The 27,082-nt window shown below is 33.4% G+C and overlaps 2 protein-coding genes and 1 long non-coding RNA gene across 3 annotated transcripts; 1 reads left to right on the top strand and 2 right to left on the bottom strand.

Moving 5' to 3' along the window:
• Nucleotides 1–11,715: 11,715 nt before the first annotated feature.
• On the bottom strand, nt 11,716–17,566 carry LOC123672770 (zinc finger protein OZF-like). The gene is made up of 2 exons (XM_045607048.1): nt 17,442–17,566; nt 11,716–13,628 (listed from the first exon to the last, which is right to left on the bottom strand). Exon 2 carries the CDS (start codon nt 13,414–13,416, stop codon nt 12,103–12,105), a length of 1,314 nt encoding a protein of 437 aa, XP_045463004.1. The 5' UTR covers nt 13,417–13,628; nt 17,442–17,566; the 3' UTR covers nt 11,716–12,102.
• A 1,192-nt stretch (nt 17,567–18,758) lies between these two features.
• Nucleotides 18,759–21,354, top strand: LOC123673795. Its single transcript, XR_006746546.1, has 4 exons — nt 18,759–19,259; nt 19,441–19,621; nt 19,881–20,064; nt 20,916–21,354. It is a non-coding gene; the product is annotated as an uncharacterized LOC123673795 (long non-coding RNA).
• A 183-nt stretch (nt 21,355–21,537) lies between these two features.
• LOC123673794 (piggyBac transposable element-derived protein 3-like) lies at nt 21,538–23,876 on the bottom strand. The gene is made up of 2 exons (XM_045608474.1): nt 23,639–23,876; nt 21,538–23,364 (listed from the first exon to the last, which is right to left on the bottom strand). Exons 1-2 carry the CDS (start codon nt 23,659–23,661, stop codon nt 21,603–21,605), a joined length of 1,785 nt encoding a protein of 594 aa, XP_045464430.1. The 5' UTR covers nt 23,662–23,876; the 3' UTR covers nt 21,538–21,602.
• Nucleotides 23,877–27,082: the final 3,206 nt, after the last annotated feature.

Consider the following 27,082-nt stretch of genomic DNA (forward strand, 5'->3'; position numbering starts at 1 on the left):
TGAATTCGTCATAAGCCGTTATGAAGGAATATACTTGTTGAGTTCAGAGCTTTCTTTATATTCAGGGTATTACCAAATAAGTGCAACAGTTTTTAGGGCGGTGAATCTTTGTCAAAAATTAAAGGGGGTCCTCGATGTGAACAGCTTTTTAAAAGTTACACTCTTCAAAAAATGAGAAAAATAATTTTTTTTTCTTGGAATTGTTCAAGAGTTGAAGCAATAACATTTTATTGGCATTGTCGGGGCATTTTTAAAATGTTTAAATTTTGTTTATTTTAGAAGTTCTGATAGAAAATGGAGTAGGTGTCAGATGTTGAAAGATAATGGAGGATTGAGATATAGTGGATTGTATTAATTTTTCTAGTTGTTTAAAACGACCTTCAAATCCTCCCTTATTGCAAGACTTAACCTTGGGTGTTGGTTGAATGTGTTTGAGTCAATGAAATTCGTTCCATTCACACTCTAGAGTTCCACCATCACTGTTCTTAATGCCGGAAAATCGTCAATTTTGACGTCTTTGAAAATGTGAAAAATGTTGAAAAAGGCGAAAATGTAAAAAATTATATCGGACTGCAAATACAGGATCGCCGCAGTCGAGATTGTATTTTTAATTGAAATTTGAAGGCAGGTAAGTACGGGAGAAGATTGAAAAAAAACGATGCTTAATACAGGGTGATTGACCGGGATGGCCTATTAGACGTTTATGGAAAACTAATCATAATTTTGAGCTGAAAATTTGCATATCGGGGTTTGAGACAATGATCTTTCTCCCTAAAATATTTTTAGATCTCTACAACTTCCGGTTATACCGGAAACAGATTACTACTTCCTTATTTCGAATGGCACGCCCAGTATATTATTGCATCATTAGATAGCTTTTTGGATGGAAATTTCGGTAATATGCCATACCTTGCGAAAAATCAACGGTTCATGAGTTATTGGGATTCTTATGAAAAAAATGGTGGCGATGAGGAATCACATTTTTGACTGAACCGAACAAATTTTCGCGCAGACAGTTTTACTGCACAAATTTTCAACGTAAAACTGAAGTTTTTGAGGACTTGAATACCTGAAAGTGGTTTGAAGTGACTTTAACAATGAATTGTCCTCCATTTTGATCTGATCATTTCCTTGCTCGTTTCAAAATATCTCGAACTGCTTTCCGAATCACATTTGGATTGTTTTTCATTTTCTGACCAGCCTCTTCTATTTGTCTGATTAGCTGATCCCGAGTATTGATTTCAGAGGAATAAACTAACGATTTCATGAGACCTCATACATAATAATCCACGGGATTCAAATCAGGGGACCTTGAAGGCCAATTATGAGGGCCTCCCCGACCAATCCATGAATTACCGAAATTGTTATTTAAAAAGTCTCGAACGATTAGCCTATAATGTGGCGATGCACTATCGTGCAATAAAAAATAGTAAGTAAGTAATTATGGATTCAATATTTTTGATAATTCATTGTTAAAAGTCACTTCAAACCACTTTCAGGTATCCATGTTCTTAAAAACTTCACTTTTAATTTGTGCAGTAAAACTATCTGCGCGAAAATTTGAAGTACTCGTCTCAGTTAAGTTTTTAGTGGTGTTTCCAAATATAAAAACAGATTTTCAAAATTCCGATGTGTAGGAATGAATGTAGACTAATCATGAAATAAACATTATTACTATTAGGGTGTTGATTCGAGGATTCAAACGATTCATAATTTTTTGTTAACCCGGACCTGGATTTTCAAGGCGGTTATTTCATGATACGTTTGGGCTCTCAATTAGGAACATATTTGTCAAGAATATATATGAAGAAAATATACCGGGTGGTTCGTTTGATATGGCCTCAGAAAGAAACGGGCAGAATTCATAAAACACCCTGTATCTCGGCTACGAAGACAGTGAGACCCAATAAATGGGGTGTCTCCAGAACCGCCTTGGTGCCACCTATGCACCTGTGAAGTATTTCTGTTTCCCAATGAAACACCCTGTAGAATGAATTTTTCATATTATTTTTTTTAAATATACAACATACCAACCCCCCCCCCCAAAACAAAATCCTTGCTGCGCCATTGTGAGGGAGCGTGTTTCTTTCCAATTTACCATCACAATAAAACTGAACTAAGTTCAGTTTGTATATGTAAAATAACCACTCGAATGCCAAATTTTAAGCGGATTGTACCAACTGAATCCCTTTGCTTGATAAAATAATGGACGACAATTACGACGTAATAAATCACATAATATCATACATACAGTTCTGTGGTCTCAAGGTCAAATGAATAAACGAACGCACAAAACGCCAAATTGAATTTTAGGTATTTCAAAATGGCGAAGGTGCAGGTTTGCGATTTGTTGACGTAGGTCGTAGAAAAAAGAGGGCTAGGATGACGATAGGAACTGAAAATATTCTCAAAACTGTAATTTTTTTTCTCTAAATTAATCTGGAAATTCCAATTTTTCTTAACTTCAAGTTCTTTCTCGATAACTCTTTACTTTTTCATTTTACGTAAGTGTAAGGTTTACGATTTATATGAGGTTTTCACTATTGTTTATTTGAAAGAATTCGTCATTGCGGAAAGTACTTATCTATCGATTCATTTGAAAAGGAAAGAAAAAAGAATAAGATGAATTTTTTATTGAAGAATAAATATATGCTTTCCGAACAAAAATTTATTTTTTTATGAATTTTCACAAGAAAATATTATGTGAAAAGTCTTGTTGAAGCCTGAAAATCCGGTTTTATAAAATTGAAAATAAATACCTAAAAACGTATTTTGAATTCTTGCATGTGGTAGAAAAGGACGGTGAATAAGAGGAACGTTTGAGATTGCCTCAATCATGCTGAAAAGTGGTGGGATCTCAAAAACGCTGAGGACAGAGGAGTAATTACAGATCACGAGAATTCTACGTGATATAAACCCCTCTCAAGGAAATAATATAAGAATTCGTCATCTTATTCGAACCCCTATCCATGTTGTCAAGAAGAACGTTCATGCTTATTGGATGAATTATCTGATCATATTGATTATCTACTCCTCTGCAATGGCCCTATACGGGATGTATCATAAGTAATTGAAAATATTTCAATTATAAAACCTTGAGCCCAAAAAAAAAATTTAATTCAAATCAATTACTCTTTAATTTTAATTTATTCTCTCGAAAAATAGTGACTTTGACGCCATGAATGACTAAATTATATACGTAGGAAGTAAGCGAAAATTGTGAAGAAATTCGAATTTCGACAGAGGTGTAGAATTTGATGAAGATCTATAACAACGACTTGCCCCAATTGTACACCTTTGGTAGTAGCCAGAAACGTTGATTCAGCATAATTTGATAATTCAGAATACGCCAAATATATTTAGTATTTTTAAAATTTGAAATAAAACACCCTGTATATCAGACAGGAGGAACATTTTATCTGAATAATTTCTTCATATTTTGGGCTCAAGATGAAATTTATAAAATATCCTTGGAGAAAAAGAACGTTAGGAAATAGCCATAGGAAAATTCCTCAATCATTGTCAATCATTCAAATCCATTGATTGTCCGTCAGTTGACAAATGTGGGCTTCAACTTTTGATCAATTATTCCGCATTGTTATCATTATGAGATAAACGTTAACCCCCTTCTCAATGTTTTCCTTCGATTTCCATACATCCATAAATTGATGTTATGATAGGGAATTGACTCATTTCATTCCGTTAATTGCACTAAATGAATAATTCAGAGTTCAGAGTGAAATTCTTCGTAGTAAGGTATACAGGGTGTAATATGAATGGATGGCCATAGCCAAGGTTTATAGATTTAGACAGGTTGTCTCGTAACTATCAACCAATCAGCGTCAACCATTCGTGACGTCACTCGGTTTACACATTCAAATAAATAACATTTGATTGTAATGAAATCGTGGGTGTTCACGGATTTTCTTATTAGTTTGACCGCGTATATCGTTTAAAGCCTCTCCTAAATAGTCTTTTATATCTTCAATCATAAAATAGCTACGATCAAATGTCTGTCAATGATGGCCAATGGCGTTACAGACATTCGATAGACCTTGACAGACACCGGATGACGCCTTACCCCACTCTTCAACCTAAGTTACGAGACAACCTCTGTAATCTACAGTAATTTGGTGTTTGGCTGTTTTAATTTGGCTTCCCAAAAAAAATCCAGCCCCCCCGTTTTTGAAACTGGCGTCACCACTGATGCAGGTCATCCAGGCCTTTCAAAAATGTAGTTTGTTGTGTATCCTAAGACTGTTATTCTGCAATATACAGATCATCATGGATATTGGCCTTAATTTCTGATATTCATAACTTGGAAATCAGCAGTCCGATTTTGTTGGAATTTTGTGGGTTTCTTCATTTCATACAACCCTTCAAAACGTTTCCTTTAGACTTCGAAATCTATATTTTTTACACGTTTTAAAGGAATGTCATTATTGCCATGAAAAATTACATAATTCAGTCTAATATTCTAATAATTAATTCAATTTTAACTGGCATACTTTCTTCGAAAGAGTAGCAATAAACGAAATAATAATTCATGTTTTATGTAACTTTTTTGAATAACGTTCCTGTTTTATTCCTAAAGAAATAAAACAAACAATTATTTAGCTTACCGTTATAATACAGACGAAATTTTACTGGACAATTTGATGATTACGTTCTTGACCAATTCTTCCATCATAGAGAGAAATATACCTACATCAAAGAAATATCACAACCTACCTTGAAAGATCTGCTGGCAGAATTCAACTCCACTGTATTGATCTTATCCGGTAAGTTTTGTATTCGAACATTTTTCTATTTATGGAAAAGAAAATGTTGATATCATAACGTCTTTTATTATACTAGTATGTGAAAAAAGTATCGGAAATTGTCGATAAAAATCTAAAAAAATATGTAAGAGATAAGCCTTGGGGAGGGGGATAAAGAAAAAAAAGTTAACAATTCGTATCCGATGTCCTTTGAATTTCCAGACACTTCTTGAGATTGATTTTCAATTCGAGTAGTCCGGAGCTTTTACTCCAGAATCTTATTAATTTTACCCGATTTTTTATTTTTAACATCAATTTGACATCCGCAAGTAGAGGGTGTTTTTTTTCGAGGTATATAACTTTAAGTTGGCATTACTGTTCAAGATGACGACCGATTTAACGGCTGTCAAGTGATTTAGTCTCAGTTTGGTTTGGCAATTCATCATGAATAGACTTACGCCTGAACAACGCTTGAAAATAGTGCAATTTTATTTCGAAAATAATGGTTCTGTGCGGAATACGCATCGCGCACTACGTCCATTTTATCGTCGACAAAATCGTCCATCAGAGCAGCATTTGGAGTGAAGCTAATCATCAAGTGTATTTCGAAACACCGTAACATCCAGAAAAACTGACTGTTTGGTGCTCTTTATGGGCTTGTGGAATCATTGGTCCGTACTTCTTCAAAAACGATGATGGCCAGAACGTTACAGTCAATGGTGATCGGTATAGAGCCATGATTACTAACTTTTTCATTCCTGAATTGAACAACCATGATGTCCAGGAGCTGTGGTTCCAACAAGACGGCGCAACATGTCACACAGCACGTGCCACAATCGATTTATTGAAAGACACGTTTGGTGACCGCCTAATTTCACGTTTTGGACCTGTGAATTGGCCTCCAAGATCTTGTGATTTAACACCGCTAGACTACTTTCTGTGGGGCTATGTAAAGTCATTGGTCTATGCGGATAAGCCACAAACCCTTGACCATTTGGAGACAACATTCGTCGTGTTATTGCCGATATACGGCCACAAATGTTGGAAAAAGTAATTGAAAATTGGACGTCCAGATTGGACTACATCCGAGCCAGCCGTGGCGGTCATATGCCAGAAATCATATTTAAAATGTAATGCCACAAGATTATCTTGCGGATAAATAAAATTCATGTCAATCGAATAATCCATCGTTGTTTTATTGCAATTTAAAGTTCTATAGCTCTAAAGAAAACACCCTTTAAATAATGATTATGCCGACGTTAGTAAGATCAGATCAAGCACTTTGATTTAACCAATAGTTTAAATTCGTCGATTAAATTTTCACACAATCAAATTATTGAGCGTTGTGATGTAACTTACAATAGATATTCCTCCTGAGGGGATATATCCCCCTTATCCCCCCATGGGCGCCCGCAGGGGAGGGCCAGGGGGGGCCATGGCCCCCCTGATATTTTGATTGCCTGATTTTTCAGCACAACACCCTCAATATTACTTTCTGAATCCAAAGGACATGGAAAAAAGGAAAGTAATGGATTGTCTACAATTTCCCGATTTTCAATGACAATCATGGACACCTTATCGTTTTTCAATAATTTTCATTTTGCCCCCCCCTGAGAAAAATTTCTGCGGGCGCCCATGTATCCCCCCCTTGGGTACGCAACTGTTATCTACATTAACTACGAATATCCAAATCAGGGCAACATTATTTGAACGCGTTCTCTACGGAAAGGTCATTTGAATCCTGGTAGAGAAAAGTCAAAAGGGGCCATATCAGGAGAATAAGGTTGCTGTTCGATATGATTTTATCGTTCATATCATAGTAATAGTTTAGGAATTTTGTATTATTATGGTGCAAAATCCATCATTTTCATCGAGTAATCCGTGAATATAAAAAAAAAATGTCATTGTCTTCACATTTAGATCTTTAGCACACATAATGATATGTTCCATAAGCTTCATATAACACTTACAGCACTTTTGCAATACTTCTTGAGAATGGATTCTTCTTTCGACATTTTCATGAATTGTAAAAATTGCAATATAATTTTCTTGATTCAAAAATGACCTCAATTGGCTACTATATGAAATCATCCATGATTTATTATTCCCTCTTTTATTGCCAAATACTCTATTTATGACAGTATAGTAGAAATCTTTATATCGAGGAAACTAGGTTAAAAAATTCCTGAAGAGCACTTTGTGATTGAAAATAATAAACCAAAACAATGCGAGTGGGAGTATTTTTCTACCTGAAAAAGTAATAAAACACAACATGATAATATTCAATATATTTTCACATTCAATTCTTAATTCCTTGTACACAAAACATAAGCATATAATGAAAAGACTAGGAAAATTATAATATATGGCACAAATAGTTATTGCAAAAACATCCAATTAGACTCAATTAAAAAAATTCACAACACTCAGTTAAGCTTGGAATGAAATCGACATTAAAATTTCAAACACTAAATATGAATTCAAAAATCTTTATATATCTCTATACTTATAGATAAAAAATTTTAAGTTCAAATATGAATAATTACAATTCTTTAAGTGAAAATTACTCGAACAGCACTTTTTGTAAATTGAACTAATAATGCGAAGTTTATCGACATTACAAATATTGCAATAGGCAAGAATTAACTAAATACATAAACAGAAGAAAAATTTTAAAATGTCATAGTAATGAAACAACTAACATAGAGAGAAAGACTCCTTACTATGGTATTGAAATATTCCACTTCTATAATTGTTCTGAAATTTGCTTCGAATATTGTTATGAAAATGTCAATTAAGACTAGGTACTTGTATGCAGATCACGAAGTATTGAATAATCCACAAAAAAAAGCAGTGTGACATGTGAGTGCAATATGTTTGACGCATGAATAGATCTTCAGGTGTAATCCATTATGATTCGATAAAGTGTACACTTTCAGTACATTCCATTGTGAAAACAATTTGTCCTCACAGAAAATTAACCTCCACTGTGTGTTTGATGATAAATGTATTGTGCAAAATATAGCTACGAGAAAAAAACTTCAACTTTAACATCTGTATCTCAAAAACAAATCGTTTGTTGTTATAGGACTTTATTCCTTAAAATGATCCAAGGAATCTCTCATTTTCATTTGTACCTCCAATTAACGAACAGCCTCTAAAGTCAATTCAAAACTGATTTCTTCACAAATAAATTGCAATTTGAATGAATAACATTTAATTGTAAAACACAGCACAGACAATTTTTCGATGCGAATAACTCATTTCAGTTCTTTGATAACTGCAGTATTATAATTTTGCGACGAAAATGATACAAAAAACCGAAAACATCGGGTTAGTGTATACGGATGACGAATGCAAAAATCACAAATGACAAAACAAGGGGGACGCCGACAAAGCGGGTAGATAAACGAAAATAATAAACCTCGGACATAGTGCAATAAAAGTAATCATCTTGAAAGTGATAATAAACTCATAAAACATAAAGGGTCCGTTTTTTTTGCTGACGTCTCGATTTTAAAGGAGGAAAGTAAAAAGATTATTGGTTCATATTATGGAAAAATTTTTCGTTCTTCGTCTTTGAGAGAATTCTGAAATTTTATATCCTGGAAATCTTGGGGAAGGGGGTAATTACCCCTAGTCCCCGCCCATTTCTACGCCCTTTGCCGAATATTTCTATTTTTCCGTAAAACGCTAATGCAGTTTGAAAAGGACATCTTGTGTATTGTGCAAAATATAGCTAATCATAAGTCAATTATTAGTTTATCATCAAACAGCTAGTTATTCAGAATGTTAGTTTTATCTTCAGAACAGACTTTTCTCTATATACAAAATACGTCAAATCATCTGAAACTCAACTACCTTGTCATTAGTCCGTCTAGAAATTTGCAGAGAAGTTTCGGAGCAGATTAGGGTATGGTGTCTCATTGGGAAAGGGTCTCCGCTTACAAAGCAGTTATTTGCTGCTTTGCATTGACGATTGTCAAGTCCGAAGACAAGGTCTGCAACTGCGATTGATTGTTTTGGAGTTGATTTGGAAATTAAGTATTGTGAATACGCAAATTTATGAATTGTCGTGTTTCTGTTGTGCATGAGCGCACCCAAGGGGTAGTTAACCTCACTCACCAGAAAAGGTGCTGAATACAAGGGCGTAGACCTTTTTTTTCTGAGGAGGGGGTAATCCAAAAAATTTTTTGCCGACAACGGTTAGTCATATCTGCAATATGAGAAAGAAAGGTTTGATGACGAAGTTTAAACAAATATGACTCGAAATAATAGTATTTTTTTGATAACTGATTCGATTGTCCTTACCTTATACAAGGTGTTCCTAAGCCTCGAAGAAAAATGAAAGATTCCTTGAATAATTTTGAAAATAAAATGTCCTATACACAAACGCTTTGTTTTTAAGAAGCAGGATATTTCTTGTAGTCCTACTTTTTTTAGGATGCTTATAACAGTTTATAAAATCTTTATTAATCTTGTTTTTAGATAATCAATTTCATTAATCACAGCTTACTGAATCTTATAATAATTTGAATTTTACTGGAGATTACTAAAGAATTGTTTGACATGAACCGACAAGAAACCAAAAAGTGTAGTACTGGACCAGAGTTTTTTTTTAGTTATCTAAACTACCAGTGGTTCACCAAAAAAAAATCTGGTGAAACGAAGAGGACGCACTTCCGGAAAAAATATCACCCTGTAAATTTGCATTCAAAATTAGCATATCACATGATAAAAACATTATATTTATACCAAATTCAAATTAAAAATCTTGTGGGGGAAGGTGCTTCGAGAAAAAAAACTTTAACTTTAACATTTGTAATCTGTATCTCTAAAACGAATCGTTTGCGGTCCCATGACCTTATTTCTGAAAATGATCCGAAGAATCTCACTTTCGTTTGTACCTCCAATTAACGAACACCCTTTACAGTCAATTCAAAACTGATGTCTTCACAAATAAATTGCAACTTAATTAAATACATCAAATTGTTAATTTCTCGATGCGAATAACTCAGTTCAGTTCTTTGTTAACTGCAGTATTATAATTTCGTAACGAAAATGATACAAAAAACCGAAAAAGTGTATACCGATGATGAATGCAAAAATCACAGATGGCAAAGCAAGGGGGACGCCGACAAAGCGGGTAGATAAACGAAAATAATAAACCTCGGACATAGATGTGCTCGTAATGCAATAAAAGAAAACATCTTGAACGTGATTTTCGTTCTTCGTCTTTGAGAGAATTTTGAAATTTTATATTGTGAAAATCTTTGGGGGGAGGGGGGTGGAAAATTACCCCCAGTTCCCCCTCCCCATTTCTACGCCCTTGGCCGAATATTTCTGTTTTTCCGGAAAATGCCAAGGCAGTTTGGTAGGGACATCTTGTGGGTGTAGGACAATATCTTAAAGTAGGGTGGCCCTTTCAAGGGCCTTAAATGGCAATAAGGGTTGAGTGACAGATGACTTTTAAGTATCCAAAGTAATTCAAGTACTGGAATATTGAAATTATTCATAATTTGATACATTAATCAGCACACAAGTGTGATTAAATGATCAACAATAACAACAAACTTACCAATAGTATGAAGTGTTTTTATTAATGTTACAGAATCCACTAGGGATCCACTATTAATTACTGTTCAGAAATGAATGTTAGGCAATTTGAAAATCTCATGCTTTCCAACCATTACTTCTAACTAGTTCTTTTTTATACCGAAACTGATTTTTTTTAAATATGTATAAATAGAAATAACCTTCAAAATTATGTGACACTCGACCCCTATGGCTATTCGAGTTTCTTGACGGGATGGTCAAACCGCCTAAAGGGGAATTTTTCATTTTTGGTCAGCCACCATAATCTACTTTATCTACTTCACAATTCTATTACCACCTCTATCCTCCAGTACAAAAAGCTCTAGATACTTCCCTGCTACCTTGTCTTCAATCAGAAATATCGAGTTCTAAGATACACATAGTTGACAACACAAATTCTTCTTCTATTTATTAACCTGACTAGCTGGACTTCTTATTTTAAATGTGAGGCGCATACAAGTACACTATTTCCAACATTTTTTCAACCTCTATTCTACTATATAGGTTGTCTGGTAACCTGTGGATCAATGCTCAGATGGAGACAGCTGTGTGATATGGGAAATGACAATTGGAACACCCTCAAGACTCTCATTTTCGAAGTTCAGGAGAATTTCCAATGGAGGCTTCAGTAGCTTTTTGTTTGATTAAATTAAAAAAAAATTCTTTCTGAAAATCCAGGTTCGCAATCAGGATTTTTTTTAAGAAAAAACAAATAAAGGAATTATGGTGCATCTCCTCATGTTTTAGTACGACAAAAATTAAGCGCCTACCCTATAAAATGGTTCAGGAGCCAATCAATAACGAAGAACAACTTATTTCAAGTGAAGCTATACATACAGAATAAGCCTTAAGTAATACGCAAATAGTTCTGAATGTGAAATGTGTATACTTAAGCTGAAGGTCAACATTTTGAGCGTATTTTCATTGAATTTTATTCCGATTGAGTTTAAAAATGTATTATTCAGCCTTTTTTTTTGCATTATTTCATTAAAAACCCTTCTCAATCGTTCTGTGTTAGATTTTGATTTAAGTATTTTGTTTTGGATAATAATGTGTTCTCATTGTATTCCTCGATACATTTGAAATGCTGATTACAGGCAAATAATTTCAGCAAAAAATATTTTTCTCAAACTTGAATTTTGAATTAAGCCCTCACATCACATTTGTATTAAAATTCTTCAATAGTGAATCTATCCCATTCCAACATCATTTACAATTCGAAATAAACAGACATTATTTTTAAATATTAGCAAGCTCATAGAACATCGCGCAAAAATAATTTACTGGCCACCATGTATCATGTAATATAAAAATGCAAACTTGTACCATCCGATAAAATTGGACCTGAACCATTTTTTTCTGTTTTGTTTTTGCAAAAATTGAATTTTATAAAATGGACCTGGAATTTCTAAAAGAATTGTAGGATTACTAAATTCGACTATCTGTTTAGGAAGTGAAAATTCAGTATATCCGTCGAAAACAAGAATCCTAACTCGCACATATGTTTCCTATCTCTACACCCTGTATATATTATATACACGTCGTTTTCTAATTGAATGCATGCCAATATTTAAAAAGATTAAGATCATATATGCATAATCTAAATTTATTTCCTGAAATGATTTCCACTATGCTTATCAAAATGAAACAAAAACGGAGACTTTTTTTTACTAAAATGATGCATAGATCAATCTCCTTAAATCTTGACATTCAATCCGATAACCCGCATATAAAAACATAAATTTCTTCAAGAAGTCAACTCTTCCAGTAGTTCTTCAGTAGAACGCTGTTCCGTTTTGAACTTTTCCATATATCTCTTCGGAACAGTCCAATCTAGCAAAATTTGGACGTTGACTTTCAATTGTTCGGCAGGGGTGAGACTAGAATCCAAGCAAGGATCCCTTCCAGAGAATCTGATAGAATCGAGCAACACGTCATCAATTAACCTTTTATTGAAACCTAATTCAGTGAGACGTTCGGGCGAAGAAATTTTCTTCAATAATATGGCAAGAAGAAATCTCATTTTTCCTATGGGCATAGCTGCTCCGATTTTAGGTACTTCCACTCCTTTATTAGCATCTAGATCCGGTTGCTGCTCTTCAGAAGTACAATTTTTGGCGTGTGACTCTAGCTCCTTCTTAGTTTTATGGAAGCTCTTGCAGCTTCCGCAAACATACGGCTTGCTGGATTTGTGAACGCAAAGCATATGCTTCTTCAAGTGAGGTAACTGTGAAAATGAATTGTTGCATAGGATACATTCGAATGGCTTCTCTCCAGTATGGCAACGGCAGTGGAGTTTGAGCGCTGTAGAATGTGCGAATGCTTTCCAGCAAACTTGGCATCTATACGGCTTCTCCCCTGAATGGACTCTTTGGTGTACTGTAAGCTGAGATCGCTGGGCGAACCTTGCACCGCAATGGGCGCAACCGTGGGGTTTATCTTTGGCATGTGTTCGCATGTGTTGAGGCAAGTGGCCTTTCAATTGCTTTTTGCATATTTTACAATAGTAGGCCTTTACGTTGGCGTGGTAACAGTTCAAGTGCTTTCTCAGGGCATCTCTCCGGAAAAACAGTTTCCCACACAAATGGCAAATGTAGTCCCTGATTTCCAGATGTCGTTTCATATGTGATCGAAGATTTGCTGATGTGGTGAATGATGTATCGCATACCCTACAAGTAAAAGGCTTACTGCCGTCGTGTGTTCGTTGGTGCTGCACCAATTGGCCTCCTCTAGCAAATGTTTTCGGGCACAACTTGCAAGCGTACGGTTTGTGGCCAGTGTGAATCCTTAGATGTAGTTTCAGTCTTTCTTTAATGGGAAACGATTTAGCACAATAGCTACAAATGAAAATTTCCGTGCTCTGCAGGGTCGCAGAGTGTCTGCAGGCTATGTGATTTTTAAGGGAACCGGCCTGCCTGAAGGCATGTCCACAAAATTTGCAAGCGTACGGTCGTTCATCAGTGTGTATCCTGACGTGTTTGATTAGGTCAGTCTTCGTGGGAAATTTCTTCTTGCATATTTCACATTCGTGATTTCTTATTTTTTCTTTGGAAAAAGTCATTTGGTTTCGTTTGATTATAGTGATGATGACTAGAATAAGTGCAGGCAACCTCGTAAGGGTTGCTTTGGCTAAGTGAACATGCAACCCTTAACCTTCAAGTTGTGAAGAGAAAAAAGAATACCAACCACCAGAATAAAGTTAGTTCAGAACTATGATCTAGTTAAGTGAATCTTGGGCTCCATCGTAGGTTTTCTCTAATACACCATTACCACCTGCAATAATTTATTAATACCTCAACCTTCAGACTACTTTGGTAACTACAGACTAAAAATCAGAGAATAGGTCAATTTTTTGCAGTACTACGAATATTTTCAGTATCTGGGGATTTATGATGTTAACCAACTAAAGAATAACTATTTGTTTGTTTTTATATTCTCCTGGCATTAACAGGGAGTAAACTAATAGTATATTCTAAAACAAGTTGCAGAATGGGCTCCTATTCCAACACGAATGCGAAATTCGAAAACGAGTTTTCGAACGCAAGAGTGTTGGAATTGCCTCCTGCAACGAGTATTAGACGATATTTTCTCTATTTCAGTCAAGTTTTGTGAAATATTGTCGAAATTCAATGGAAAATTCAAATTATCCATCCTAGTGACGTTTGTATTGTATCTTGGCAGTTGGTGACTGTTACGAAAATTGACAGATTACAGAATTTGAATTGTACTTTTCGAATCTTCAAATAATTTGAAATTACGCATTAAATTCATGAATTATGTGTGACGAAATCGATTTAACACCACCTGAATTAAAAGAAATTGCGAATAATGCTGCAAATCATTTCACTATATCCAAATTATACATTATGTTGACAATTATTGACGTTTGTTGAAATTTGATAGGATTGGAAGGCAATAGAGACAACCACAAAACGAAAAATATAACTTGATTACAGCACTGTTTTTAGAACTGTAATGATCTCGTTACGATACTGAAATAGAGAAAATATATTTTGAACTATCTAGAAATAGTTCTCAATCACTATATGATACTTCAGAGGGTGGTTCGTTCAAAAGAAATGGTTCTTATGAAATATTATAAATATTCTTGAACAGATTTGGTTCAAATTTAGTACTATTGTTTGACGCAATAAAGCGCTCATTTAGCCCTAACTACAGTGACTTAATAAAGCAAAGTAGCGATACGAGTGTTCTCGTTTTTGATTAGCTGCTGGTTTCTGAAACTGAATATGGCGGTTTTCTCCGTTTACCTGATTTTTTGGGATTTTTTAGATCACGTTAGTAGGTATTCTTGAGTTGAATAAATTTGTTCTATATAAAAATCTATCAGTGTCAAGTGCGAAGTTCATTTCAGTCGATCGTATTCTCAAGTTCTATGGTTAAGCCTCGCCCCATTCGCCATTTTAAGGCTCAATTTGAATCATAGAGCAATAAACATAGATAGAGGGAGTATACGCAATTTTTACATGACCCCAACATGGTTAGATTTTAGATTAGATTAGATTCAATAAAAGTCCTTTATATTCGATAAAACTTCTTTATTATTACTTTGTCAGATTGCGAGATATTTTCAATTCCACAGTTTTACTATATCGTTATGGATGTATATTATATTGAATGAAATATATTTATTCGAGTGATTCCCGATTAAATATGCAAATTTTATTTTATCTTTCCTATAGTCGAATTTATAATAAGCAGAATATTTATAATTTTCTGTATCTACCTGCTGAAATGCAAAATTTGGCAACTTTTGCTTTCCTAGTGTCATCGGTTGTTTCGCGTCGTTTAGCGCGCTTGAAGTTTGTTTTCTGAATTTCTGATATATTTAGGTATTTATTTCAATATTTTCTGAGTTAATATGAAACGTTGATTCAATATGGGACATAAGAAGTGCGTTCTTTGTGGAGAAAATCGCGAATAGATTGAAATTATAAGGTCCAGATGCGTTTCAGTGGGCACCATAGTCACCGAGTTTTTTGTAAGTTTTTTTTTTCAAATCGATCAACTAAAACTTCAACTTTTTGATTTATGTTTTCTTCGTATCAAGCTTTGTTTTTGTTAAAAAAAATAAAATTCACTTTAACACGTTCTAAAATCTATCCATGAACAATATAACCATAACGAAAAGTAAAAAATAAACAATTTGGAGCTTATAATTACAAATAACTATACCATATTCCAACCAAATTGGTTTAAGAATATTTATAACATTTTATAAATACAGTTCAGAACCATATCTCAGGAACGAAGGAATTCTTAACAGATATTCATAGGAAATTTGTTTTCAAAAGGACCCTTCGAAGTTTCGTACCGTAGTTAGTAAAAAACCTGTAAATAAACAATAAAATCATACCTCAGGTATTTCCTTCATTTGAAACAATATGGCATACGCGTTATGTATCGTAAGTATATTTTTTTTTCTTCTTTCTCTGTATTCTCCATTATTTTCGTGCATGAGTATATGCAAATATGTGTGTTTTTTTAATTCTGTATTTCTGACTATATTTTCTACTTTATATTAATTTTGCAACAAGGGTTAAGTGGTAGAACACCTATGGGTGAACTTCCCCTTGAGATTTCCGAATAAAGACCTTTATTATTATCATTAGCGGAATGGGTTTAAGATGGAAATTATCGTTTTGTCTATTAATACCAAATAGCTTAGCGTGTCGATTGAGTGGTGCTACATGATGATCACGGGTTTCAAGAGTTTACATCCCAGCTCACTTTTTTCTTTTTACTGTCTTATTTTGCTATTAGTAATAAAATATTGTCATTCGTTTTTCTACAAAAAATGGTCGTTTGGACAATCATGAGGTTTATTCGCCAAAACAAATAATTTTTTTCTACTAGTGAAAGAAATAAATATTTCAAAATAAGTTGCTCATTTTCCACTTTAGGAAGAAAGGTGATATGAGCTTTGTTGTTGAGAATGTTATTATTATAGAAAATAAGTTCATCAAGGAACCCTAATAAGAATAAATGGCTTGTTTGTACCTCAAGTACAAAATAGAGATCAATGAAAAACAGAGGCAAGCAAGCCTTTGTTTTACATAAGAAAAGAGTTTAAAATGAAACAAATATATCAATCGCGTCAGAGATAGTATTTAAAAAAATGAGAGCAGTTATTTGGGTGTGATGTTTTATGAACGACTCAAGCAAAATGGGGGACAAATAGGCACCGCTAAAAAGGAATTAATTCAGTGGAACACATATTGGATATATATTCCAGAAATGCGCTGACGTAGAATAAGGAACTACTGCGTCTTTTTCATCTCCACAATGCTCCATCTAATAGGAGACAGACATTAACTTTTACTTTCTCCATATTATAGAATTATATGATACATATAAATAATCTTACCTATCAAATCGAGATATGAAAACAAACTATCAATAATTATTTAGTTAGCTAACATCATTAAGTACTACATATTGTCGGATATAAAAATTGTTCATCTATAATTACATAATCCAATAAAACAAATTGTGGTAGCAAATACAATAGTCCATGAATTTGTTTTATTGATATGATCAACTATTAGGAATTAAAAGCTTTCTCCATAGAGTTCCCAAAGAATTTGTTTTTATTTTATATGGAAGAAATAATGAATAATGATATTAATATTAAAGTCAATATTGAGATCAATGTAAATAGAGAAAATTAAATCATTATGAAGTCATGTTAGAGATTTAGTATCTTGTGATGTTACACGTGAGCAACTATTTATGTGAAAATAGTTTTCATGCATGTTAAACGAAGCTCAGTACTAAATAGAAAAAATATAATTTCTTCCATCAATTGAAGAATTGTTACTATTCAAATCCAGCTCTCGAATCAATCATATTAATTAGACACTAGAAAGTTGAATTTAATATATTCTAACTTGATATTCAAACAGGTAATTCATTATTTGACAATTTTCAAAAGTGAATAATTTCCCTCATTCCTACGAAAATATGAGGAACTAATTGAATCATTCATACGATACTATAAAAAACCCATAACACCAATTGCCTAATTTTTTTATCGTTATCATTAGTATCTTCATAAAAACATACCTCTCAAATTATCTCAATAGAATAGGGATGTTAAAAAATTCATCCATTAAAAACAGCAAATAAACTAAACATTCAATCAGATATGTCATTTGTCTTGTCGATTTAATATCGTAATTTCTATCGTAGAACATAAATGACAGTTCACCACAGAAAATAATTCACAAACTCTCAAATACAAATTAACTAATTATTTGATTTCATTAATAAAATCCTAACGCATTCTGGCTAATAAAATTTAATACAATTTTCAATCAAAGTAGTCAATATTTCTCTGAAAAGTTCTCAAGCATGATTTTTTCTGTGACTAGAGTGCTGACCATAGCGAAAGTAAACAGTGTGAACTTAGATCCAGCTTCCTGCTGAGAGCCGAACAAAACGGATGTTTGGAATCAGTGGCGTCGTGGCGTGTTTTAACTGAGATGCATAGAATATTCTATACACCTTAGTTTTAACTAAGATGTCTAACAAAATCGAATCAGTACACACACCAGGGATTCTATGCATCTTAGTTTTAACCCAGCAAAAATAATATTGTGAATAGAATGTCGCGAAATATGCGTTTTTCAAATTTTGTAGTGATAAACAGGGTCTCAGTGTGAGCAAGTAAAAAACAAATTGATTTGGCTACTTTGTGAGATTATATTGCATAGGAAATATTTGAGATATATAGGCCTCTTGAATCATAATCGCACTTGTTCTTTGTTGGGACCGATGTCGCAATGGTTATTAAACCTCTTTTTCTAATAATTTTATCAAAAACTAATTGGTTAATCAGAAATTGAGTTTCACAACAACTTTTGTCAGGTTAGAGTTACCTCTATATATCATGGATTGATTTTGGATGGCGGTTGGCAAGTTTGAGTATAGAATAGTTATTTGGTATTCTATGGTTGGAAACCTTAGCGTATAGCATAGACAAAGAAAGGATTCTATTCATTTCTCTATGGCGTATAGAATAATATTCCATGTTCTTAGTTCTCAACGGATCTGATTTTCAACCATAGAATATTCTCTAGTTACTTTCTGGTGAATTGTCAGTTTTTCAACAAAAAGGAAAAAGTAGAGAAAAACTCTTTTTCATTGTAGTTTAATTGATTATTGCATTTTCGATGCTCCAAGCAATATTCCTATTAATCAATAGGGAAATTAATTAGTAGATAATTTCTACTGAACACCCAAATGCACGCTACTGATCCGAAGCACTCGTTCGGGTATCATCGGCAGTTTTGGGGCGGAACCGCAGAAATCTTACATGTTCACAACTTCACAGTTCACACCATAGAGAAAGGAAATTAATTTGTCTATGGTTCACACCATCACACCGCTGGACCGGCGGACCGCTGAGAAAATAATTTCATTTCTATTCTGTTCTTTGCAGTTCTTTTGTTCTTTGTTTCATGTTTCTTCATACTCATCATACCATGTTTACTCCGATCAGTGTTTACAAATGGTCTGTAACAAGTGCTTACTACATTGTACTTGAGTATTATACCAGTGCACAGTTAAACTTAATGGCTAGGTATAATATTTCCCAACAACTCCCAAATGAAAAACAATTTGTGTGAAATTCGATTAGATGTTCAGTGTTGAACATCTATTGAACTATTTTCCATGCAAAGGAAACAAATTTTCTTTCTTCTGAGAGGAAGATGCTGCCTCTCATGTTGATGCAAGATATTTGAAGCAGTATATTATAATGTTGAGGTTATTCTGGACTCTGGTATTGAAATCTAACAGACTGTCCTCTAGCGGAAATTGCATTGTGTGAACCTGATGGTCCTGATGGTAGCAGTATGAGTAGATAACAAAAAAGTAACGGTAAGAAGCTCAATAAGTTAATAATATGGTCAACAAAATCAGTACTCACTAATTTTTAGGTGTACATTACTAAACCAAAGTAAAAAAATGTTATCATCATTTAGAACGATATTGATTTATTTCTGTAAAAGTTTTTTAAATCTGGTAACTATATAATTGAATGTCTTACTATAATTGCTAGGAATTCTATGGATCTGCTCAAGGAATGGATTGCAATTCATTTTGCTACAAGGAACTGAAGAAGGCAGTTTAACTTATGGATTATTCAGCAAGGAAGTAGAAAAATCCGTTTGGCAGTGGTGAAGGATCTTGTTTGCAGTTGCAAACCCACACATGGAGAAGTTCAAACATTACACATAGAGGTAAAATACTTTTAGCTCATTACAAGAAGGTTTAATAATCCTTATTGACTCAAGTAATTTGCCAACTTTTATCACAACAATGATGAAATAAAAGCGACTGGAGTCACTTGTAAAAAGTGAGAGGTAGAGTCCTTCTAGGATTCCCTTTCATTTGTGACTATGACCTCAACACTTTGATCTCTGATGAAAAAATGGAATTTTCATTTTAATATCACTTCTTCAACCATATCTTAATTTATGAATTTTTTTTTTTTTTTAGTTACCCACCTTTTGAAGATGAGGAATAAATGATTAGGATCCTAAGCATAATAGAGCATAATGGTTGAAATTGTTACATGGAAATAATTGATTACTGAATTTCTTTGGAAAGAAATTCATTCATCATCTAATCAGATTCATTACAACAATTGAACCAATGAAAAAGAGTCTCTAATTTCTTAAAGGTAAATTAAAGATATGTTGTATTTATTTTAGCAATTGCATGACGTCACAGATGGTGAATCGGAGTAACCATGTGGGAAATTCAGACTAATCAAACTTGCTAATTTTCAAAGTTTGTGTTATCAATCTTTTGGTTTTTAAATTCTGATTGTGATTGTTGATTTCATTTGTAATAAGAATAGGTTTTAGTTATTTTGATTTGATTTTTATCTACTTTACTCATAGTTTTTCACCATTGAAATCATTATTATTTATCTTCAAGTATACAATGAAATGTTGTAAGCAGTTAAAGAATCATTGTAACAGTCTGGCAAACGCATTTTCTTCGATCGCTGATTTCATGCAATTGCTAAAATAAACTATATCAATTATTAGACATAAGACACGCCTTAATGAAACGGAATTATAAGAAATAATTTCAATGTAGTTGTCTCAGTTATCAATATCATTCATGACTTAAAATGAAAACAATTTTTTGATGGAACAAATGGTGCTGCAACTTTGGTAAAGAGTTGATGAAGAAATCAATAAAAGTAAAGGTCAATTGTCTGAAAAAAATTATTTTAGACCAAAATTAATTCAGAAAAGGTTTCTTACATGGTTTTCTCATAGATCATTTCGCAAACACATCAATAAGTTTCAAATTAGCTGAAAATGTTGTTAGAGCATTTGCAAATAAGTTTGTTAAATAACTTTGGTTCCGAGTTTATACCCATTTAAAAATTTAGAGATAGTGAAATGATGTTCCTGAAGAATTAAAGATTAAACAATAGTTTTTTGTAAATTTCCTTTATCTCAGTAAAAATTCAGCTATGTATCTTGTACATGGAAAATAAGCAAGTTTTTTCATCAGTTTAGGATCTAACGATACCTAAGAGAAGAGAATGCCCAGAAAATTGAAGGAATGAGGATGAATGGAGAAGAAGAACATCAAATTCCCTAACGAATCTTGTCTCCTCAAGAAGAATATAGCCCCAACTTCATGAATGTATTGTAAGTTACCAAATGCGCACCAATCAGAATCGGCAAATTTTCAAACAATTTTCTCTGTACTTCCTCATTTGAAATGATGACAATTTAATCTCCCCCTATAGATAGCGTTTACAATAGAAAACAACTTTATTAAACTGTATCACAATTTAGTCAAAAATTATCAATACTTTTTTTAAATGCATAATCTAAAAGAGTGAACTTGTTTCCCATATTTGCTGTGCTTTATCTTTGTTTTCTCTTGCACATGTATGATTTGGCCCACTTTAATGCTTTTCCTCTTATTCCATGGGATTGAAGTTTTTTAACCCTTATAACCCGGGAATATTTTTTTTTTGCGAATCAAGTTGGTTCTTCTTTTATGGGCTCTTTATGACCAGAAAAGCCAACAAAAAATATTTAAAAAAATATCTATGTTTTACTTTTTGCAATATACGTCGTCCTTTTAAAAGGACGGTAGGACTAGAGGTGACCATAAATATGAATTCAGGTGAATGATATTTTATTTGCAATACATTGTTTGATATCGGAATATGAACATTACTGAACATCATTGGGTATGAAAACAGCGGAAACATTCTTTTGGATGTAATCCGATATCACATTTCTCACAACGAAAATTCGTCTTTTTATGACACACTGCGCACTTCGTTTGATTCATTTGATATATTATCATATGATCAATTCGATCATATCGAGAATGTTCCTTATAATGTTCTGATTTTCTCGAACATTTTCTTCCAGTCAAAACCTTATGAGTTTCTAATAGTTCCGTGGCTAAGGCTCTTCTGAAGGCAAGTTGATCCAATTTTCCTCCTTCAACCACTTGCAAATACCACGCGTTTTGAACGGACATATCTATACAATGGGTCACCAATGGAAAATACCATTTTTTTCCTCTAATCGAAATGCGGTACTGCCCTATGTTTTGATCGCTCCGATCAACTCCACCCATATTTTCATTATAACTCTTTATCGGTTTAGGCTGATCAATATGAATATACTTTTTTTCCTTTTGAGAAAATCTCTTTGCTTTATTTGTTGGAAATACGGAAGTAGAGTTAGAGGCAATCGTAATCACATTATTGTCATTCCATCGACAAATGACTATCTCGTTGTCTACCAGTGCATGTTGAAAATCACCTCTTTTCTTCTTCTTGAATTGTTTCACGTCTGTCAATGGACACTTTGGAAGTCTATTATCCCTGATTGTTCCTGTAGCTCGTATCTCTCGATGCGTCAATTCTTTCATCAATGACAGTGATGTAAAGAAATTGTCAAAGAACATGTGGAAATTGGCGAATTTGGTTGACTGTAAGATGTCTGCATATTGTAAGACTACAGACGCTCCGAGTCCCAATTCCTTATATTTTTCGCATGAAAGAGTATTAGAGCCTTGGTAAGGTTCAAAATACACGATATACCCTAAACGAGTGGCCCCAACCCAGAATTTATATCCCCATCTTATGGGTTTTCCTTTTATGAATTGTTTGCAGCCATGGCGCCCAAAATAAGGCACCATAGCTTCATCCACTGAGTGGTCTTCTTCGATCGGGGCGAATTCTAAGAATTTTCTGTTGAGCGAATTGAAAATTGGTCTTACTTTGGCAAATCGATCGTTTTTATCCAAAATATTATTATCAACACAATGAAAATTACTCATGATATATTGGAAACGATCTCTCGAAATTGATGACGATATAAGCGCGTTGTTGCTGTCTGTCGAATTTTGCCAGTACATCTTTTTCCTTGAAACGGAACAGTATCCACTGACAAGTAATACCCCAATGAAGCAATATAAATCGTCAGCTGTAACATCAGGTGGTCGATTTTTCTGAGAAGCATATACATTTGTATGATGCACAATCTCGTCTACCTGATCTTTATCGAAAAAACACTTGAATAGTTCGAGAGGACTACGATTGTTCCTTACATGAGAAACTGAATTCCATACAGGAAAAGTTTCTAACAAGTCCTTTCCAAGGGTATAGTTGAATAATTTGGTTTTTTTCAATCTCTTGGCTACAAAATTTGATAAAGGTAATTCATCTTCGCTTTCCCAATCTTTTATAGAATCTATTGAATTTTCTCTGCGATTTTCCCTCATGGAAAATTCTACATCAGCCATTAACTGGGATCCTGGTAGGTTATTCGGGCTGACATTTTCATCATTTCCTGAATCTTCATCAGTGTTGTATTCATTCGCATTCGTTGGAGGAAATAAAATTATTTCATCAGGAATGTCGGTTACATTTTCGATATTTTCAATTTCTTCAAGCAATTCGTTCAAAGTAAGAGGTTTTTTCCAATACCTGAAAGGATATAGTATATTATTAAAAGTATATCTTTATTACCATTTACCATCACTGTACCGAACCGAATGAATAAAAAATAATGAAATCTAAAGAACTAATTATAATCGTATCGTATAATCCTACCGTCCTTTTAAAAGGACCAACAATTTTTGTGACGTATAACTTAACTCGTATTCATAATCGTGACAATATGCTCGATTAAAAGGAACGAATGGTATATACTTTCAATATTGTATATAAAAAAAATCTGGAGAATAATGAATGAACTCACCTTTTATCACTATAATCACTCATATTTAGCCCACAAAATTGAAGTGCAGATCTAATGTTATCTCAGAACGATATAGCACGTAGAATATAACCTCAGTTTATGGTATGATTTGCGAAAAAGGTTTCTTTATGTAAATCCACTAATGCCATCTAGGAGATACAACCCGAGACGTCTACAGAGATCCGTAAATCAGAATACTTTTACCGACCTTTTAAAAGGACCGTAGGTTCATATGGGTTAAGTAGATGTTCTTGGTTAATGGAATCATATGCTTTTGACATATCTAGAATGATTGTCAGAGCTAATTTGTCTCCTTCCAGCAGTTCCAGTTACTTTTCGTTAATAATAATAATAACAGCTGTTTATTTCATAATCACCTTACATACAGTGTACTCGAGTGAAGAGAAACAACGTCAAAAACAAAACAATAGGTCTATCTATACATTTTCATGCACATGCAAAAATAATAATAATCCATATTGTTCGTCCCCAAACAGCAAAAACATTACTGGCACCAGGGCCTTCTAATTATATTACGATTTGAAACCAGAAAATAGCAACAGAATTAATATTTTAAATTTAACTACAATATCAAAAAGAAAGTCTATTCTATAGCGCGTTCGGCAATTGACCATATTCAGCGTCGCCATATTGAATTGCGACAATACCAACTACCCAGGGTTCCCAACGGAGAAATATTGAGTTTACTAGAAAAATACCGTACCTCTCATAAAATAAAATAAAAAGATATTCATAAAGTGAGGCAAACTAGAAAATGTGTATCAGCAGATATTTAGATAGATGCTTTAAAGTAAGTAAAATAAAATCTTATTAATTTTGGTAAATGTTCGTTAGCCCATAAATGTTTGTCAAAGGTTATTCTTTGAATAAACACATCATTTCCACTATCAACCATAATATCACAGTACTTGAGACAACTTAAGGCCAATTGCCCCTGGATTTGTGTATAATGAGAATGAGTTTTTTTCAAGCTTATTCTTCCATTGACAATTTCCAAAAATGGAGCGAAGCCTTCATTAATACACTCAGCCACGGTTAATTTGTTTATAAAACCACCTTTCACTAGTGTTTTTATTTCTAAAAGGTGAAATTTTTGTGAAATATTGTCCCAAACAAGCCTATCTGGCGTAGCAGCCAGAAAAAGTACTCCAGGATTTACACATAAACCACACTTATAGACTTGATATTGTGGAAATAATTCATTGTATTTTTTCACTGCCTTTTCTTCATTAGCCAGTCCAAGTTTCATCATCGATGATTGAAAAAAAGTTTTTGGCCAAATTCTTTTGATGAATTTATCATTAATTTCGACTCTTCTATTTACTATTTCATGAAAACGGCTGGATGTAATTCTTTTCCGTCTCTCTATATACCAGGCTGGACAATCACTCTGTAGTCTGGTTTTTTTCTCTAGTAGTTTTGCGTTATTTAGAGAAATACTAACGTTTTCTATTAAATGAATATTGGGAATTACATCAGTCAATAGGCTATTGATATAAACATTAGTCCATTTTATTCTTGTTGGAATAACCAATATATCATTTTGCCTTTCGTCTGTTGTTGATCTAGATAAATTTTTGACTGGAAGAGGATTGTATTCATTGCATTTCAATATTTCACCAAACATGGAGAAGTCATTTTTCATCATACTAATAGCCAATTGTTTGATATCAGTATTTTGCACAGGAGTTGTTAAATGTTGTTCGAAAACTATTCGTCTCTTATCTATATTTTTTTTCGTCTTCTTATATATATTGTATGGATCTGGTTTTATGAAATTCAACATTTGAAAGGGCTGTGATGGGGGTGCCTTCTTGGAACCAGTTCCCCAAAGTCTTGGCTGTGAGGTTGAGGGGATATCTATTGAATCCACTATATTTGATTTTTCTTCTCTAACATAATCAAGCAACTGCCATAGAAGTGCATAAACATGTTTGCATCGACCTGAGACTCCTGAAATACAGGAGCAGGCACCTTTTAACACTTCTCCATCGCTTTTCAAGTGAACATTACACTTATAAATAAGTTTTTTCATTGCCGCTTTCACCTGAGCTTTTATGACAACACCATCGGCACTATAACTCAGCAAAACATTTCCAACTTTATTTGCCTTAAACATACGATAACCCAGTGAGTGATGTTTAACACTGCCTTCTGTAGATTTCTCTTTGAATTTTAAAATATCATCTTCCTTAAATGTTTTTGGAAAATCCAAAAGGTTTTTTGTCCACGGTCCATTAGGAAGACTCATAACTATTACTTAAATAATATTTATTACTAAAATAATATATTAATAGTGATAATAATATTACTAAAATAATATATTAATAGTGATAATAATATTATTGAAAAATATAATTCAACTTATTCCCTCTCATCTGACATTTTTTCAGTTAACGACTTTGGAATGCATTTTACAAATATTCTCATTTAAACTTTCGCGGGGCTGAGAAATTTCTCTCAACATCGAATAACGAAAGTTACTAATTAGTAACTTTCGTTATTCGATGTTGAGAACCCTGGGTAGTTGGTATTGTCGCATTTCAATATGGCGACGCTGAATATGGTCAATAGCATCCGAGAGCGGACGGATATTTTAGTCACGTGACCACATATTTTACAAATAATCAAGATTTATCTGAAATAAACGAACGGTACAGAGCATCCTCAGCTTCAGCTGTTATGTCAGTTCTTTGATATATGCATGTGGCGCCCTTTGTGGCTAAATTAAATGAAATCATTAGTAAAACATAATCAATATTCATAATATACACTTTTACTGTCTTGCCTGCTGAAGAGGCGTTAGAAATTTATGCTTTTTTTAATTATACTAAGAAGATTTGAGTTGATTTTGTTTTCATTATTGAAAATATACGGAAAAATTCTGAAGGTATGGACGTCAATATTATTAATTATTTACTGCAAGAAATTCACAAATTCATTGCCATGTAGTTGGTTGCCACAATTCATCTTACAATAAGAAAAAGTAGCTTGAGAAAGAAGGAAAGATATGGATTATTAGTGTGAGAAGAGTTTGATAAGAATATTTGAGAAATGATAGCAAATGTCTCTCATCTAAAACTTATTGTAGTGCTGATCATACTCTGAGAAAAATGGCAACCTGAAGTATTCCATAAAATATGCAGTGCTCATTTTGTGTGAAACGTGAGGAATAATGATCATGAGAGAACTTCATTTAACCCAAAGATTTGTGGAGGTTAGTTTAAATTATGTTACGTTTATCTAATCTCATTCTACTTATTTCATAAGTATGAAAAAACGGATACCTAATTCCTCTACAAAAATGAAAAGATATAAAAGAAAAATGGTCTGATCTAGTAGGAAGTATATTTCCAAGGAGGAATCACTTCTAAAATCTCCATTCGTTTTATGAAGACAAAAATGTTTCAATGGAAGTTTAAG

The sequence above is a fragment of the Harmonia axyridis genome, chromosome 2, assembly GCF_914767665.1.
Source record: "Harmonia axyridis chromosome 2, icHarAxyr1.1, whole genome shotgun sequence".
NCBI lineage: Eukaryota > Metazoa > Arthropoda > Insecta > Coleoptera > Coccinellidae > Harmonia > Harmonia axyridis.

Coding starts and splice junctions, on each gene's coding strand:
- LOC123672770 (XM_045607048.1), bottom strand. CDS start 13,416: ATGACTTTTTCCAAAGAAAAAATAAGAAATCACGAATGTGAAATATGC.
- LOC123673794 (XM_045608474.1), bottom strand. CDS start 23,661: ATGAGTGATTATAGTGATAAAAG. Junction 23,365..23,638: donor AGTGATTATAGTGATAAAAG/GTGAGTTCATTC, acceptor ATATCCTTTCAG/GTATTGGAAAAAACCTCTTA.